This window comes from Lagenorhynchus albirostris, chromosome 15, assembly GCF_949774975.1.
Source record: "Lagenorhynchus albirostris chromosome 15, mLagAlb1.1, whole genome shotgun sequence".
Classification (NCBI taxonomy): domain Eukaryota; kingdom Metazoa; phylum Chordata; class Mammalia; order Artiodactyla; family Delphinidae; genus Lagenorhynchus; species Lagenorhynchus albirostris.
Genome location: NC_083109.1, coordinates 50,649,553 through 50,667,243, shown reverse-complemented (window position 1 = coordinate 50,667,243; position 17,691 = coordinate 50,649,553). Strand labels below are relative to the sequence as shown.

At 45.9% G+C, this 17,691-nt stretch overlaps 1 protein-coding gene across 6 annotated transcripts in view; it reads right to left on the bottom strand.

Annotated features, from left to right (window-relative positions):
- The window catches only part of CRAMP1 (cramped chromatin regulator homolog 1), a 64,156-nt gene that overhangs the window by 34,761 nt on the left and 11,704 nt on the right, over window positions 1–17,691 (bottom strand). For all 6 annotated transcript variants that reach the window (XM_060123716.1, XM_060123720.1, XM_060123717.1 and 3 more), the window contains exons 3-4: window positions 16,362–16,555; window positions 10,176–10,329 (exon numbers count right to left, since the gene is read on the bottom strand). In XM_060123716.1, the coding sequence (XP_059979699.1) occupies window positions 10,176–10,329; window positions 16,362–16,555 (348 nt within the window). The remainder of the gene's footprint in view (window positions 1–10,175; window positions 10,330–16,361; window positions 16,556–17,691) is intronic.

Below are 17,691 nucleotides of genomic sequence, written 5' to 3'. Positions count from 1 at the left end.
TAGTATAATTTTACCACAATTGTGTGAATTTATCTGAAGAAGAGTGCTATATGAATAAAGATATCCACCCTGTGTTATTTAAAAACACTATAAGTGACTTCCAAATCCAAAAGGAAAGGTAAAATGTATTCATTTGTAGTATCTCCACTCAAACAAATAAATTTAATAAAAAACACATGGAGGGCTCCCCTGGTGGCGCAGTGGTTGAGAATCTGCCTGCCGATGCAGGGGACACGGGTTCGAGCCCTGGTCTGGGAGGATCCCACATGCCGCGGAGCAACTGGGCCCGTGAGCCACAACTACTGAGCCTGCGCATCTGGAGCCTGTGCTTCACAACGAGAGGCCGTGACAGTGAGAGGCCCGCACACCACGATGAAGAGTGGCCCCCGCTCGCCACAACTGGAAAAAGCCCTCGCACAGAAATGAAGACCCAACAGAGCCATAAATAAATAAATAAATAAATAAATAAATAAACACACACACACACACACACACACACACCACACGGAGGGACTTCCCCGGTGGTCCAGTGGTTAAGAATCCACCTTCCTACGCAGGGGACGCAGGTTCAAGCCCTGGTCAGGGAACTAAGATCTCACATGCCATGCCACAACTACTAAGCCCACGTGCCACAAACAGAAAGAAGCCCGTGCACCACAATGAAAGATACTGCATGCCGCTACTAAGACCTGATGCAGCCAAATAAAAATAATTAATTAATTAATTAATTAAAGAACTGATCACCAAGCATTAGGTTAAGAAAACTTACTAATACTGAAAAAACTAAAACAGATGTCATTTAAAAAACAAACACATGGAGAAATTCTACATCGACATGAAAAGGTGGTGTGAAAACAGTACTTGTAAGGCAGACAAAAGTCAGGAGACAGAGCGAGAGGGGTACAATGGGAAGAGGATGCTGCCTGGACTTGGACCTCCACTCCCCGCATCGTTGGAGTGGACAGGGGCCAGGGCCTCCACTGCCGAGCCGGGGCTTTCTCCTCCACCCGATCAAGCGCATTACAGGCACCTCCAGGGAAGAGCATGCCACGTGCCCAACCACAGGCGGCAGTGGGGACAAGAGAGGATTCAGGGGAGGATTTCTGTGACAACTGACACAGGAGCTGAGTCCTGGTGAACAGGTTAGGGAGGACGACCAGGTGGGAGTGGCAGGAGTGTGGCAGGAGTCAAGGTGTGAAGGAAAGTGCAGGTAAGGAGGCAGGTGACTCCATTGCCGGGGCCGTGGCAGGTCATGGTGAGGGTCTCTGGTGGGGCAGAGGAAGGGGGCTCAGGCAAGGGAGCGGCCGGGCAGATGAACATTTTGTGTGGATCTCACAGCTCAAAGGCTGGGTTACGAAGGGCAGGACCAGCAGCACTGGTCTAGGGCAGGACCAAGGCAGGCCAGGTAGTGAGAACAGATCTGAGAAGCTCGGAGTAGAACCAGAAACACTGATAGGTGAGTAAGAGGTGCCCCCAAAGATTCAAAGGGAAATACATTCAGGGGACAGTGTCGTAGGACAGAACCAGATGGGGATTCCCTGGCGGTCCAGTGGTTAGGACTCTGCGCTTTCACTGCTGGGGCCGGGGTTCAGTCCCTGGTCAGGGAACTAAGATCCTGCAAGCCACGTGGCGTGGCCAAAAAAAAAAAAAAAAAAAAAAGACAGAAGCAGATGGGAAATGCAGTGACCATAACAACCATCACCAGACCCTGGGACCTCCCAGTCCCTGAGAGGCCTAGTGCTGGCCGATGGCAGGGAGGAAGGACTTCTCCAGGGCAGAGGACAGCAAATCGCAGGCCAGATCTGGCCCAAGGGCTCTCTTTTTAAACAGGCAAATGCAGCAACATGTGTTCCTCTATGTATTATCCACAATGAGCTAGAAAGCAGAGTGAAGTGGTTTCAATAAAGACCATAAAACCCCAAAGCCAAAAATATCTATATTCACCATCTGACCTTTTACAGAAAAAGACAGCTTGAATCACTGTCTCTGGGCTTTTCTAAGGCCGGAGGAGGAATCCCTGGCCCTGGCATCCCGACCTAAGGGAAAGCCAGCGAAGAGAGCCAGATGGGTCAGCGGGGGGAGGCTAGGACACACTGACTGGCCAAGAGAACACCTGCAGGGTACAGACAAAGGTACAAAGGGGAGTAACGTGACCACAGCAACCACTATTAATCTGGATCAGAACTGATGTTATTTGGAGGGTGTGTCAGAAATCAGTGCAGTCAGTGGAAGCACACATGTGGAGAGACCGATCGACGAGAGAAGCAGCAGGAATGACACAGACACAGGATTCTCCTGGCGTGCGGACACAGGAGGCAGCAATTCCTCCCCGTAGGACAGAGGTGCTCTGAGCAGGAAGTCAGAACCGCACCTGGCGATGACCTAGCCTAATGAATTAAAGATGGAGCCACGGATCTAGGGGAAGATGGCGGAAGAGTAAGACGCGGAGATTACCTTCCTCCCCACAGATACATCAGAAATACATCTACAGGTGGAACAACCCCTACAGAACACCTATTGAATGCTGGCAGAAGACCTCAGACCTCCCAAAAGGCAAGAAACTCCCCATGTACCTGGGCTGGGCAAAAGAATAAAGAATAAACAGAGACAAAAGAATAGGGACGGGACCTGCACCAGTGGGAGGGAGCCGTGAAGGAGGAAAGGTTTCCACACACTAGGAGCCCCTTCGAGGGCGGAGACTGCGGGTGGCAGAGGGGGGAAGCTTCGGAGCCGCGGAGGAGAGCGCAGCAACAGGGATGCGGAGGGCAAAGCGGAGAGATTCCCGCACAGAGGATCAGGGCCAACCGGCACTCACCAGGCTGAGAGGCTTGCCTGCTCACCCACCGGGGCAGGCGGGGCTGGGGGTTGAGGCTCGGGCTGCGGTCAGAGCGCCGGGATGGGGTTGGCGGTGTGAACACAGCCTGCAGGGGGTTAGTGCACCACGGCTAGCCGGGAGGGAGTCCAGGAAAAAGTATGGAGCTGCTGAAGAGGCAAGAGACTTTTTCTTTCCTCTTTGTGTCCCAGTGCTCAAGGAGATAGGATTAAGAGCGCTACTTAAAGGAGCTCCAGAGACAGGCGTTAGCCAGGGCTAACAGCGCAGACCCCAGAGACAGGCATGAGACACTAAGGCTGCTGCTGCCGCCACCAAGAAGCCTGTGTGCAAGCACAGGTCACTCTCCACACCTCCCTTCCGGGGAGCCTGTGCAGCCCACCACTGCCAGGGTCCCAGGATCCAGGGACAACTTCCCCGGGAGAACACACGGCACGCCTCAGGCTGGTGCAAAGTCATGGCAGCCTCTGCCGCCGCAGGCTCGCCCCGCACTCTGTACCCCTCCCTCCCCCCAGCTTGAGTGAGCCAGAGCCCCCAAATCAGCGGCTCCTTTAACCCCGTCCTGTCTGAGCGAAGAACAGACGCCCTCCAGCGACCTACATGCAGAGGCGGGGCCAAATCCAAAGCTGAACCCCAGGAGCTGTGCGAACAAAGAAGAGAAAGGGAAAGCTCTCCCAGCAGCCTCAGGAGCAGTGGATTAAATCTCCACCATCAACTTGATGTACCCTGCATCTGTGGAATACCTGAATAGACAACGAATCATCCCAAATTGAGGAGGTGGACTTTGAGAGCAAGATTTATTAGTTTTTCCCCTTTTCCTCTTTTTGTGAGTGTGTATGTGTATGTTTCTGTGTGAGATTTTGTCTGTATATCTTTGCTTTCACCATTTGTCCTAGGGTTCTATCCGTCCGTTTTTTAAATTTTTTTTTAGAAAATTTTTTTCTTAATAATTATTTTTTTATTTTAATAATTTTATTTTATTTTACCTTACTTTATTTTCTTTTATCCTCTTTCTTTCTTTCTTTCTTTCTTTCTACTTTTTCTCCCTTTTATTCTGAGCCGTGTGGATGAAAGGCTCTTGGTGCTGCAGCCAGGAGTCAGTGCTGTGCCTCTGAGGTGGGAGAACCAACTTCAGGACACTGGTCCACAAGAAACCTCCCAGCTCCACGTAATATCAAACGGCGAAAATCTCCCAGAGATATCCATCTCAACACCAACACCCAGCTTCACTCAACGACCAGCAAGCTACAGTGCTGCACACCCTATGCCAAACAACTAGCAAGACAGGAACACAACCCCACCCATTAGCAGAGAGGCTGCCTAAAATCATAATAAAGCCACAGACACCCCAAAACACACCACCAGACATGGACCTGCCCACCAGAAAGACAAGATCCAGCCTCATCCATCAGAACACAGGCACTAGTCCCCTCCACCAGGAAGCCTTCACAACCCACCCACCAACTTTACCCACTGGGGACAGACACCAAAAACAACGGGAACTGCGAACCTGCAGCCTGCAAAAAGGAGATCCCAAACACAGTAAGATAAGCAAAATGAGAAGACAGAAAAACACACTGCAGATGAAGGAGCAAGATAAAACCCCACCAGCCCTAACAAATGAAGAGGAAATAGGCAGTCTACCTGAAAAACAATTCAGAATAATGACAGTAAAGATGATCCAAAATCTTGGAAATAGAATAGAGAAAACACAAGAAACATTTAACAATGACCTAGAAGAACTAAAGATGAAACAAGCAATGATGAACAACACAATAAATGAAATTAAAAATACTCTAGAAGGGATCAATAGCAGAATAATTGAGGCAGAAGAACGGATAAGTGACCTGGAAGAAATAGTGGAAATAACTACTGCAGAGCAGAAAAAAGAATGAAAAGAACTGAGGACAGTCTCAGAGACCTCTGGGACAACATTAAACGTACCAACATTTGAATTATAGGGGTTCCAGAAGAAGAAGAGAAAAAGAAAGGCACTGAGAAAATATTTAAAGAGATTATAGTTGAAAACTTCCCTAATATGGGAAAGGAAATAGTTAATCAAGTCCAGGAAGCACACAGAGTCCCATACAGGATAAATCCAAGCAGAAACACACCAAGACACATATTAATCAAACTGTCAAAAATTAAATACAAAGAAAACATATTAAAAGCAGCAAGGGAAAAATAACAAACAAGGGAATCCCCATAAGGTTAACAGCTGATCTTTCAGCAGAAACTCTGCAAGCCAGAAGGGACTGGCAGGACATATTTAAAGTGTTGAAGGAGAAAAACCTACAACCAAGATTACTCTACCCAGCAAGGATCTCATTCAGGTTTGATGGAGAAATTAAAACCTTTACAGACAAGCAAAAGCTGAGAGAGTTCAGCACCACCAAACCAGCTTTACAACAAATGCTAAAGGATCTTCTCTAGGCAAGAAACACAAAAGGAAAAGACCTATAATAACAAACCCAAAACAATTAAGAAAATGGGTATAGGAACATACATATCTATAATGACCTTAAATGTAAATGGATTAAATGCTCCCACCAAAAGACATAGACTGGCTGAATGGATACAAAAACAAGACCCATATAAATGCTGTCTACAAGAGACCCACTTCAGACCTAGAGACACATACAGACTGAAAGTGAGGGGATGGAAAAATATTCCATGCAAATGGAAACCAAAAGAAAGCTGGAGTAGCAATTCTCATATCAGACAAAATGGACTTTAAAATAAAGACTATTAGAAGAGACAAAGAAGGACACTACATAATGATCAACGGATCAATCCAAGAAGAAGATATAACAATTGTAAATATTTATGCACCCAACATAGGAGCACCTCAATACATAAGGCAAATACTAACAGCCATAAAAGGGGAAATCGACAATTAACACATTCATATTAGGGGACTTTAACACCCCACTTTCACCAATGGACAGATCATCCAAAATGAAAATAAATAAGGAAACACAAGCTTTAAATGATACATTAAACAAGATGGACTTAATTGATATGTATAGGACATTCCATCCAAAAACAACAGAATACACATTTTTCTCAAGTGCTCATGGAACATTCTCCAGGATAGATCATATCTTGGGTCACAAATCAAGCCTTGGTAAAATTAAGAAAACTGAAATTGTATCAAGTATCTTTTCCAACCACAATGCTATGAGACTAGATATCAATTACAGGAAAAGATCTGTAAAAAATATAAACACATGGAGGCTAAACAATACACTACTTAATAACGAAGTGATCACTGAAGAAATCAAAGAGGAAATCAAAAAATACCTAGAAACAAAGGACAATGGAGACACGAAGACCCAAAACCTATGGGATGCAGCAAAAGCAGTTCTAAGAGGGAAGTTTATAGCAATACAATCCTACCTTAAGAAACAGGAAACATCTCGAATAAACAACCTAACCTTGCACCTAAAGCAATTAGAGAAAGAACAATAAAACCCCAAAGTTAGCAGAAGGAAAGAAACCATAAAGATCAGATCAGAAATCAATGAAAAAGAAATGAAGGAAATGATAGCAAAGATCAATAAAACTAAAAGCTGGTTCTTTGAGAAGATAAACAAAATTGATAAACCATTAGCCAGACTCATCAAGAAAAAAAGGGAGAAGACTCAAATCAATAGAATTAGAAATGAAAAAAGAGAAGTAACAACTGACACTGCAGAAATACAAAAGATCATGAGAGATTACTACAAGCAACTCTATGCCAATAAAATGGACAACCTGGAAGAAATGGACAAATTCTTTGAAATGCACAACCTGCCAAGACTGAATCAGGAAGAAACAGAAAATATGAACAGACCAATCACAAGCACTGAAATTGAAACTGTGATTAAAAATCTTCCAACAGGGGCTTCCCTGGTGGCGCAGTGGTTGGGAGTCCGCCTGCCGATGCAGGGGACACAGGTTCATGCCCCAGTCCGGGAGGATCCCACGTGCCGCGGAGTGGCTGGGCCTGTGAGCCATGGCCACTGGGCCTGCGCATCCAGAGCCTGTGTTCCGCAACAGGAGAGGTCACAGCAGTGAGAGGCCCGCGTACCGCAAACAACAACAACAACAACAAAAACTTCCAACAAACAAAAGCTCAGGACCAGATGGCTTCACAGGCGAATTCTATCAAACATTTAGAGAAGAGCTAACACCTATCCTTCTCAAACTCTTCCAAAATATGGCAGAGGGTGGAACACTCCCAAACGCATTCTACGAGGCCACCATCACCCTGATATGAAAACCAGACAAGGATGTCACAAAGAAAGAAAACTACAGGCCAATATCACTGATGAACATAGATACAAATATCCTCAACACAATACTAGCAAACAGAATCCAACAGCACATTAAAAGGATCATACACCATGATCAAGTGGGGTTTATTCCAGGAATGCAAGGATTCTTCAATATACGCAAATCAATCAATGTGATACACCATATTAACAAACAGAAGGAGAAAAACCATATGGTCATGTCAATAGATGCAGAGAAAGCTTTTGACAAAATTCAACACCCATTTATGATAAAAACCCTCCAGAAAGTAGGCATAGAGGGAACTTTCCTCAACATAATAAAGGCCATATATGACAAACCCACAGCCAACATCATCCTCAATGGTGAAAAACTGAAAGCATTTCCACTAAGATCAGGAACAAGACAAGGTTGCCCACTCTCACCACTCTTATTCAACATAGTTTTGGAAGTTTTAGCCACAGCAATCAGAGAAGAAAAGGAAATAAAAGGAATCCAAATCGGAAAAGAAGAAGTAAAGCTGTCACTGTTTGCAGATGACATGATACTATACATAAAGAATCCTAAAGATGTCACCAGAAAACTACTAATCAATGAATTTGGTAAAGTAGCAGGATACAAAATTAATGCATAGAAATCTCTGGCATTCCTATACACTAATGATGAAAAATCTGAAAGTGAAATCAAGAAAACACTCCCATTTCCCATTGCAACAAAAAGAATAAAATATCTAGGAATACCTACCTAAGGAGACAAAAGACCTGTATGCAGAAAATTATAAGACACTGATGAAAGAAATTAAAGATGATACAAACAGATGGAGAGATATACCATGTTCTTGGATTGGAAGAATCAACATTGTGAAAATGACTCTACTACCCAAAGCCATCTACAGATTCAATGCAATCTCTATCAAACTACCACTGGCATTTTTCACAGAACTAGAACAAAAAATTTCACAATTTGCATGGAAACACAAAAGACCCCGAATAGCCAAAGCAAATTTTGAACGAAAAACGGAGCTGGAGGAATCAGGCTCCCTGACTTCAGACTATACTACAACGCTACAGTAATCAAGACAGTATGGTACTGGCACAAAAACAGAAAGATAGATCAATGGAACAGGATAGAAAGCCCAGAGATAAACCCACACACATATGGTCACCTTATCTTTGATAAAGGAGGCAGGAATGTACAGTGGAGAAAGGACAGCCTCTTCAATAAGTGGTGCTGGGAAAACTGGACAGGCACATGTAAAAGTATGAGATTAGATCACTCCCTAACACCATATACAAAAATAAGCTCAAAATGGATTAAAGACCTAAATGTAAGGCCAGAAACTATCAAACTCTTAGAGGAAAACATAGGCAGAACACTCTAGGACATAAATCACAGCAAGATCCTTTTTGACCCACCTCCTAGAGAAATGGAAATAAAAACAAAAATAAACAAATGGGACCTAATGAAACTTCAAAGCTTTTGCACAGCAAAGGAAACCATAAACAAGACCAAAAGACAACCCTCAGAATGGGAGAAAATATTTGCAAACGAATCAATAGACAAAGGATTAATCCCCAAAATATAACAGCTCATGCAGCTCAGTATTAAAAAAACAAACAACCCAATCCAAAAATGGGCAGAAGACCTAAATAGACATTTCTCCAAAGAAGACATACAGATGGCCAAGAAGCACATGAAAAGCTGCTCAACATCACTAATTATTAGAGAAATGCAAATCAAAACTACAATGAGGTGTCATCTCACACCAGTCAGAATGGCCATCATCAAAAAATCTAGAAACAATAAATGCTGGAGAGGGTGTGGAGAAAAGGGAACCCTCTTGCACTGTTGGTGGGAATGTGAATTGGTACAGCCACTATGGAGAACAGTATGAAGGTTCCTTAAAAAACTAAAAATAGAATTACCATATGACCCAGCAATCCCACTACTGGGCATATACCCTGAGAAAACCATAAATCAAAAAGAGTCATGTACCAAAATGTTCATTGCAGCTCTATTTACAATAGCCAGGACATGGAAGCAACCTAAGTGTCCATCAACAGATGAATCGATAAAGAAGATGTGGCACATATATACAATGGAATATTACTCAGCCATAAAAAGAAATGAAATTGAGCTATTTGTAATGAGGTGGATGGACCTAGAGTCTGTCATACAGAGTGAAGTATGTCAGAAAGAGAAAGACAAATACCGTATGCTAACACATATATATGGATTTTAAGAAAAAAAAAATGTCATGAAGAACCTAGGGGTAAGACAGGAATAAAGACACAGACCTACTAGAGAATGGACTTGAGGATATGGGGAGGGGGAAGGGTAAGCTGTGATAAAGTGAGAGAGTGGCATGGACATATACATACTATCAAATGTAAAACAGATAGCTAGTGGGAAGCAGCCGCATAGCACAGGGAGATCAGCTCGGTGCTTTGTGACCACCTAGAGGGGTGGGATAGGGAGGGTGGGAGGGAGGGAGATGCAAGAAGGAAGAGATTTGGGAACATATATATATGTATAACTGATTCACTTTGTTATAAAGCAGAAACTAACACACCATTGTAAAGCAATTATACTCCAATAAAGATGTAAAAAAAAAAAAAATAAAAAAATAAATATATAAATAAATAAATAAAGATGGAGCCACGCAAACTGGACTCAAACACAGAGCCTGGAAAAAGAGCCTGGGAAAAGCCCTGGAACGCCAGCCGTCCACCCGGGCCGACGCACACCAGGCCCTGCCCGACCCTCACCCCACTGGGGCTCCCATGGGAGAAGGGCAGGCAACAGGGAGGTGTGATTCTGGACCACGGTGCCCTCCCTCCCAGGGGGGAGCGAGCCAGGGACTCAGACACCACAGGCTTCCTTGTAACTCAGCCTGACCACCAGTTACGAGGCCTCCTGTCAGCCAAAGCACCAGAGGTGAGAACACCCCAGGCCGTGTGGCTGGGTGAGAATAATGCCAGAAGGTGTGGCCTGCAGGTTTGCGGAAGCCACGCTCCTGGACCAGAAGCCACCCCGCCTCTGGCCCCAGGAAGCCAGCCTAGGTACTCACCATTGTCGAAGTCAATGTACTTGGTGATCTTGTGCCATGTGCGGTAGTAGAAGTGCCGGACCTGCTCCTTGTTCTTCACCATGCTGGCGGGCTTGCCTTTCTTCTTGTATTTCAGAGCAATGTTGTTCTGAATCGCTTCAAAGTCTTTCCCATGCTGGAAAAGAAAGTCCACATTAAAAGCACGAGGTTAGGGGCTTCCCTGGTGGCGCGGTAGTTAAGAATCTGCCTGCCAATGCAGGGGACACGGGTTCGAGCCCTGGTCCGGGAAGATCCCACATGCTGCGGAGCAACTAAGCCCGTGCGCCACAACTACTGAGCCTGCGCTCTAGAGCCTGTGAGCCACAACTACTGAAGTCCGCGCGCCTACAGCCTGTGCTCTGCAACAAGAGAAGCCACCACAATGAGAAGCCTGTGCCCCGCAACAAAGAGTAGCCCCCACTCACTGCAACTAGAGAAAGCCCGTGTGCAGCAGCAAAGACCCAATGCAGCCAAAAATTAAATAAATGAATAAATAAATTTATAAAAAAAAAGATTGTCTTATACTTTATAAAATAACACAAAGGGCGATAATAAAGCTAACTTTAAAAAAAAGCACGAGGTTATAGGGAAGGTGGGAGGGAGACACAAGAGGGAGGAGATATGGGGATATATGTATATGTATGGTTGATTCACTTTGTTATAAAGCAGGAACTAACACACCATTGTAGAGCAATTATACTCCAATAAAGACGTTAAAAAAAAAAACAACACGAGGTTACAACAAGGCAGCCTTCTGTACAATGCAGATATTTCCTGAAAAGGAAGAAAAGGGACTGCTGTGGTTAAGCAAGTATCCTTCATGGCTCCTACTTGTGCATGAACTTCAACCTGGCTTCCCCAGAACCTCAGGTTTCAATTAGAATAATGGATAATGCAGCAACAGAACTATCATAGCATGTGGATACCAATGAGGCAAGGACCCCGGAGCAGTAGAAACATGAAGCTCATGACTTAGACAAAGGGCTTAATCTCCAGAGTTCTTTAGAGCCCATGAAATGACACACCCCCACGAAGACAATAATCAGAAGACACAACACAAGGATGGAGGAGCTCAGGGTGCTGTACATCTGGCATCTTAAAATAAAACAACACATCAACTATTCAGAAACAGCTTCACTGATTTGATCATACAAAAGGTATTCTATGTTCGAACAAGGATAACAAATATGAATGTTTATTAAGAGAATCATGCAGAATATGCTCTGAATACATCTGTGGGCCTTCCTTCAACACCTCCATGCAAAAGCTGAGTACATCTTAGATTTTCAGAATGGAATTTATGTTCCAGAGAACAGTCCCCATCAGTGCTGTTCTGGTACTGATGCAACGAGAACCAACTACTGATACTACTCATCAACTACTGATACTTTTATCAAAACCGAGCCAGCAAGAAGCACTGGGAAGGACCTGGAGGTAACGGCACCCCAGCAGCATTGAGCACCTCTGGTACCCAGATCTTGGTTTCTAAATCCCACTTTCCAAAAGGAACCACGGCTCCTTGGAAAAATGGCCAATGCCAGGTCTGGGGCAGGGAAAATACCAGGTGAGTCTAGAATATCTTGTGGTGCCAGAAAGTGAGAAAGTGCTCAAAGCATAAGGGGAACATGTTAGAAGGACACAGCAGCCAACCTGAAGAGGCTCCCAGTGGGCAAATCTAGAACAATCTGGGCAACAAAATCACAATGATATGAATGGATTATGACCCATGGAAGAGAATAAGTATCCCTGGGTCCATACAGGTATAAAGAAATAATTGAATAAATACATAAATGGAGGAGAAGGGAGAGCTTTTCCTTGCATGGGATTTCCACTTAATAAATGTAGAAAGAATAACAGAATCAGAAGGTCATCACTGGGTAAACACCACAGTAATAGTTGTTCCAGGTAAGAAGAGGCAATGGTTGCTTAAATTAGTGGGAGAAAGAATCATGAGAAACAGGGTATTTACATAGTCTCAAAGTAAAAAAAAAAAAAGAAAAAAAGACTTGGCAGTGGAGAACCTGGGAGATGCCACCTGAATGCAGTGATCAAGGTTCACACAGCCAGGCCTGAGACAGATCACACTGCACACTCTGGACAGGACGCACCAAGGATGCACAGCAATCCCACAGTACTCTTGACAGAAAACACAAAACATGAACTTATCCGTGCGGAAACATCAGGTAAGCCCAATGAGGGGCACTCTATGAATGAACAGACTTGGAATCTTCAAAAATGTCAAGGTCGTGAGAGATCAGGAAAAAAAAGGAATACTGAGGGACCTGTCCCAGGTAGGAGGACCCAGGAGCCATGGCAACCAAATGCAACGTGGGGTCCTGAACCAGAATAGGACATCAGTGCAAATACTGATGACATTACACTAACTCTCCTCATTTTGCCGGTCACCCTGCAGTTACGTGGGTGTCAGGAAAGCGGGTTAAAGGGCATGTGAGCATTCTCTGTACTCTTTTTGCAGCTTTTTCCAACTCTGAAATCGTTTCAAAATTTAAGGTCAAGGGCTTCCCTGGTGGCGCAGTGGTTGAGAGTCTGCCTGCCGATGCAGGGGACACGGGTTCATGCCCCGGTCCGGGAGGATCCCACATGCCGCAGAGTGGCTAGGCCCGTAAGCCATGGCCGCTGAGGCTGTGTGTCCGGAGCCTGTGCTCCGCAACGGGAGAGGCCACAACAGTGAGAGGCCCATGTACCACAAAAAAAAAAAAATTAAGGTCAAAAAGTAAAAGTGCTATGGGACTTCCCTGGCAGTCCAGTGGTTAAGACTACACGCTTCCACTGCATGGGGCACGGGTTCAATCCCTGGTCAGCGAATTAAGATCCCACATGTCGTACGGTGCAGCCAAAACAAAGAGTAAAAATCCTCAAAGAATGAAAGCTCACTCACTGTTTTAAAAGAAGCAATGGCAGGTGAACCAGAGCAAGGCAGAGCTGCACCTAAAGTGCCTTCCTCCAGCGTCCAGCTCAGGCACCACCTCTCCCACAAAACTCCCCTCAGCTCTTGACCAAGAACCGTGACGCAAACAAACACACACAGCCTCTAAATCTCAGGACTTCGTTTCATAGCTGAGTTAACGAACCCAGAGGTGACCTGACAGCCCAGATGGGAACTAGAATCTGGGCTTTGAGACTCCTCATCCCACGTTCTCAAAGGACGCTGCCTTCTGAACTCTTGTGGCATCTGTCAGCATATACCTTCTGAGAGTCCCACTTCTTCTGTGCCTGTTACGTTTTCCCAGTAAGACTGCCAGCCCCTTAGGGGGGACTTCTTTGCATTTCTATACTTAGCCATGAACTAGGTAAATAAAGGGTGGTGGCAACAACAGCAACAGTGAAAAAGGCAAAGTTGAAAGAGAAAACTATATGGAGGTGAAGCACACATTTCAAAGACTGAAACGAGAACTCGCAGTATTCGTACAGCTGTCACAGAGATGGCAGGAAACAGGAGATGCCCAGCAGCTGGATTTGTGGGACACTGGGAAGTGCAGACAGAACACGGGAGGGGAAGCACAGCAGAGATGAGGCCTCCAGCAATTATCGACCCAGTGAAAAGCAAGCAGAAGATGCTGGCCACGCGGCTGCGAGTAAGATAGGAATCAAGACTGGACAGCAATACGGACAGACAGACGTAAGAAGGGAAAAGGAAAAGTTGGCAACAGGCTTTGTGAAATGGAGTATAGAGGATGTTGAGGACAACCACGCTGGTCCAGGCATTCATCCCACTGGTCTTCCCGCCAGCTCCCTGTCATGGGGGTCACAACCTTTACCCCTGGCCACAGGGAGGAGTCTGGGATGGGACCAGCCAAGCTGAGTTGTGCCCAGAACTGTCCTAACTAGCATGGAGGAGGGGTTGGGGAGGCACTCTCGCCCCTGGGGAGCACCTGAAGCAGGAGAGAATAAGCACAGAAATGTCACCCCCAACACACGGGGTTACAGGCAGAGGCCCAGTGACACCGTGGGAGTCCCTGCCCACAGTCAGGCTTGATTCAGTCCCTCCGGCTCCCTCCCAGTTCAGTTCTGAGAGCTGCTCAATGCTCGGTCTTGCCCCTCTGCGCTACTCTGAGCTGGGTCTCTTCACTTGAGGCATAGCTCAGTCAGACGAGAGTGCATCAGAAAGGCAGGGAAGACCCTCATCAACACTGCAGAGGCCTGTGCTGAGCACCACGCCCCACGGGTGAAGATGCTCGTGGTTACATACGCCCTAGCTGACCAGCCGGTCATCACCCCACCAGAGTCCCACTGAGTTTTGGTCAGACACACGAAGCAACAGACATAAAGCCCACACTTGTGCATGCGTGCTCTCTCTCTCTCTCTCTCTCCCCCACTGAGTTTTGGTCAGACACACGCAGCAACAGACATAAAGCCCACACTTGTGCATGCGCTCTCTTGCTCTCTCTCTCACACACACACATACACACACATACAATTTGGGATACACCAATAGTACCAACCGTAGAAAGCATTAAGTGACCTGAATAGCCAATTATTAATTATTATTATTATTAAGCAAGGATTTCAGGAGACCTCAAAACACCTACCTGGTAGAAAAGTTAAAACAAGAAGCCTAGCCCGATGAGAGGGGAATGAACTAATTCCCCTGAAGAAAGGTAAGGGCAGGTCATTAACACGGATTTCTTCTGCTTTTCATCAACAACCATGTCTCCCCCACGCTCCTGCAACTGAGTAGCCAGACTGCCTGCAGAGCCCACTTTCTCCCCAAGACAGAGGGGCCACACCAAAGCAGTAACTATTTCAGGTGAGAGTCAGCAATGGCTGCTGATTCTGAGGACACTCCAGGAATCACAAGTCTTCTATGCCTAACAAACAGCTTAAAGAAGGCACCATTTGGGCATATAATCTATAAAAGAACAGCCTCTGTACTTTACCCTAGAACTGTCCAGGGAAGAAAAGGAACACACTTGAATGTGTTTGAATGACTCCGCGTCTACTGGAACAAGCCTCATGTGGACATTTCATTCTCTCCTCGGACAACAGAGTCAGGCAGCACCAACACGTGGCCTCCTCTATCCAGGAAGGGCAGAACTGAACCATCGACCCCGGAATGGGGCAGGCCAGCCACGGGAAAGCTCTGAACTCGGCTCTGCGTCCTGTTCTCTGCCCACAGTCAGGTGTCTCCTGATCTATGAACACTCCATGGCTTCAGTTCCAAAGCCTCCTTCCTCTGAGCCTTGTTTCACAGGCTTGGCTAGACTTTTCTATCACTCCAATTAGTTCACTAGTAAAAGAATAAGGCTCACTGACCAAGTAACCTACTCTTGATACTACATCCCAAAGAAGAAGTCTAAAATATGGAATGTGCACAAAGATGTCCATGGTAGCATTATTTACAACAGAATCTAGAAGGAACCACAACAATCAACAATACGAAAATGGTTAAGTAGAACAAGGACTGGCCAGAGGGTAAATATTTAGGTGTTGCAGGGCCACAGGTACTGCAGGAACCACACTGTAGTCAAAGACAATGTACAAGTGAAGAGGCTGAGCTGTGTTCCAATAAAACTTGATTTACAAAAAACAGGCAGTGAGCATGTGGGTCATAGTTGCCTTCATCTGAAGCAGAATATTTATAAGCATTAAAGAAATACTGAGCAAAAGAACTACAAAACACCATGAAAAATGCATTTAACGTTAATAAAAAAGTATGTTCTCTATAACTACAAAGATGTGGAGAAACAAAACCCGGAAGTAAAGATGGCTGGCAGGGAGCACGGCCGTTTCATTGGGCTGTGGGATGGGGGAGGAGCTTCTCTATGTTTAGGACTTGCCACTCTGTCCCCAGTCAGCTGTGATGTCTCTCTGGGTTGTGCTGGCTGCTCTGACTGATGTGGCAAGTGTCCCCTGGCCCCTCCCTCTCGGGGACATCCCTCCTGAATCGGCCCACTCAGCTGTGAGAGGAAGGCCCAGAGGGAAGGGCACCACTCTTCAGACCAGAACGTATTTCAGAGAATCTTAGAAAAGAAAAGAAGCAAACGAAAACACTTCCTAACAGCCACCTCACTAGTAACAGCTTTGAAAGTCACAGTGAGGAGGTAAAGGGCCAAGGTCAGCGGTCAAGGCCTGTGCCTGGGGACCCACAGGCAAGGGGTAAGAAGCCAGGAGCTTCAGCCGCCTCCTTGGGCTGCAGGACCCACTCACCTCGTACAGCCCCTCGAAGAAGGTGTTCTTGTCCTCCGTGCTCCACGACTCCCACTGACGCCGCACCTTCTTGCCTTCTTCCTTCTCACCGCCTGAAGACCCTAAGTTCCGGGAAGAGGAGCGAGAGCCCCCTGCAGGGGCAGCGGGGGCAACCCCGGACCCATTTCCAGCTGATGATCCGCCACCGTCAGCTCCTTCGAGAGAAAGAACCATATAGCCATCTGTGTCGGAAAGCGGGCTGCCCTGGGGCCCACCCGGGCCCCACCCCCAGCTCCACCAGTGAGTGACATTGTCCTGCCCTGACCTCTGACTCTCGAGAGAAAAGTTTAAACAGTGAGTAAAAGGAGAGCATTTATGTGGCACCACCAGAGCACAAGGACAAGGTCCCGCCGAAGCACACAGCTCCTTTCCCACTGTGAACTAAAACCACATGGCACCTTTCCTTCTCAATTGAGGTTTGAGGTTAAATTTTTTCAAATAAATTGAAATTCAAACTCAAGAAAACATTTAAATGTATATAAGACACTACCTTCTTTGAGGTACAATCAATACTTAAATATGGACCACGTGATACCTCAGCACCTTTTAAAAGTCCTGGGACTTCCCTGGTGGTCCAGTGGTTAGGACTCCACGCTTCCACTGCAGGGGGCAAGGGTTCGATTCCTGTTCAGGGAACTAAGATCCCACATGCCGCATAGTGCGGCCAAAAAAAAAGGTCTTAAAACTCCTTTTTCCTGATCACTTTCCACCAACAAAATCTGGTGTTCTGAGAGTGACCGACAACCCACAAATGCTCTTAAAGCATCAGTTCCTAATCTCAAGACAAGTCCTTGAAAAACCCGCCAAGAGGGGAGAGCACGTAAAGTACAGCATGGGGGCACCAAACGCCAGGCCGGGACTGAGAACTCTGTGCTCCCAGGAGAATGCAGGCAATAAACCAGAGGTAAAGGTCACAGATAACAATTTTACGACCTGACCCAAACCTCCCACCCATCTCAGTTCCTTCCTCTCAGAGGGAAGGCGAACTCCCCAGCATATCCCTGTGATAACCAGCATTCTCTTTTCACGGAACTGCAGGACCATCCAATGGTGAGAAATCTGCAAACTCTGAACAACGAGGGTGAAAAGAATATCATAAAAATAAAAGTACTTTAAAAAGGAAAAGCTAAACAAATACAGATTATTGTTAAATACTTTCTTAATGAGATAATCATGAGCTTTTCCATAAAGATCCACTTCTTTGTCAATCTGGTGGGGGCCCTGGACAGCCATGTGCACACTGGGGCTCAGGGCCACGTTTCCCTCACCCCCTTGACAGGGCTCTGCCTCC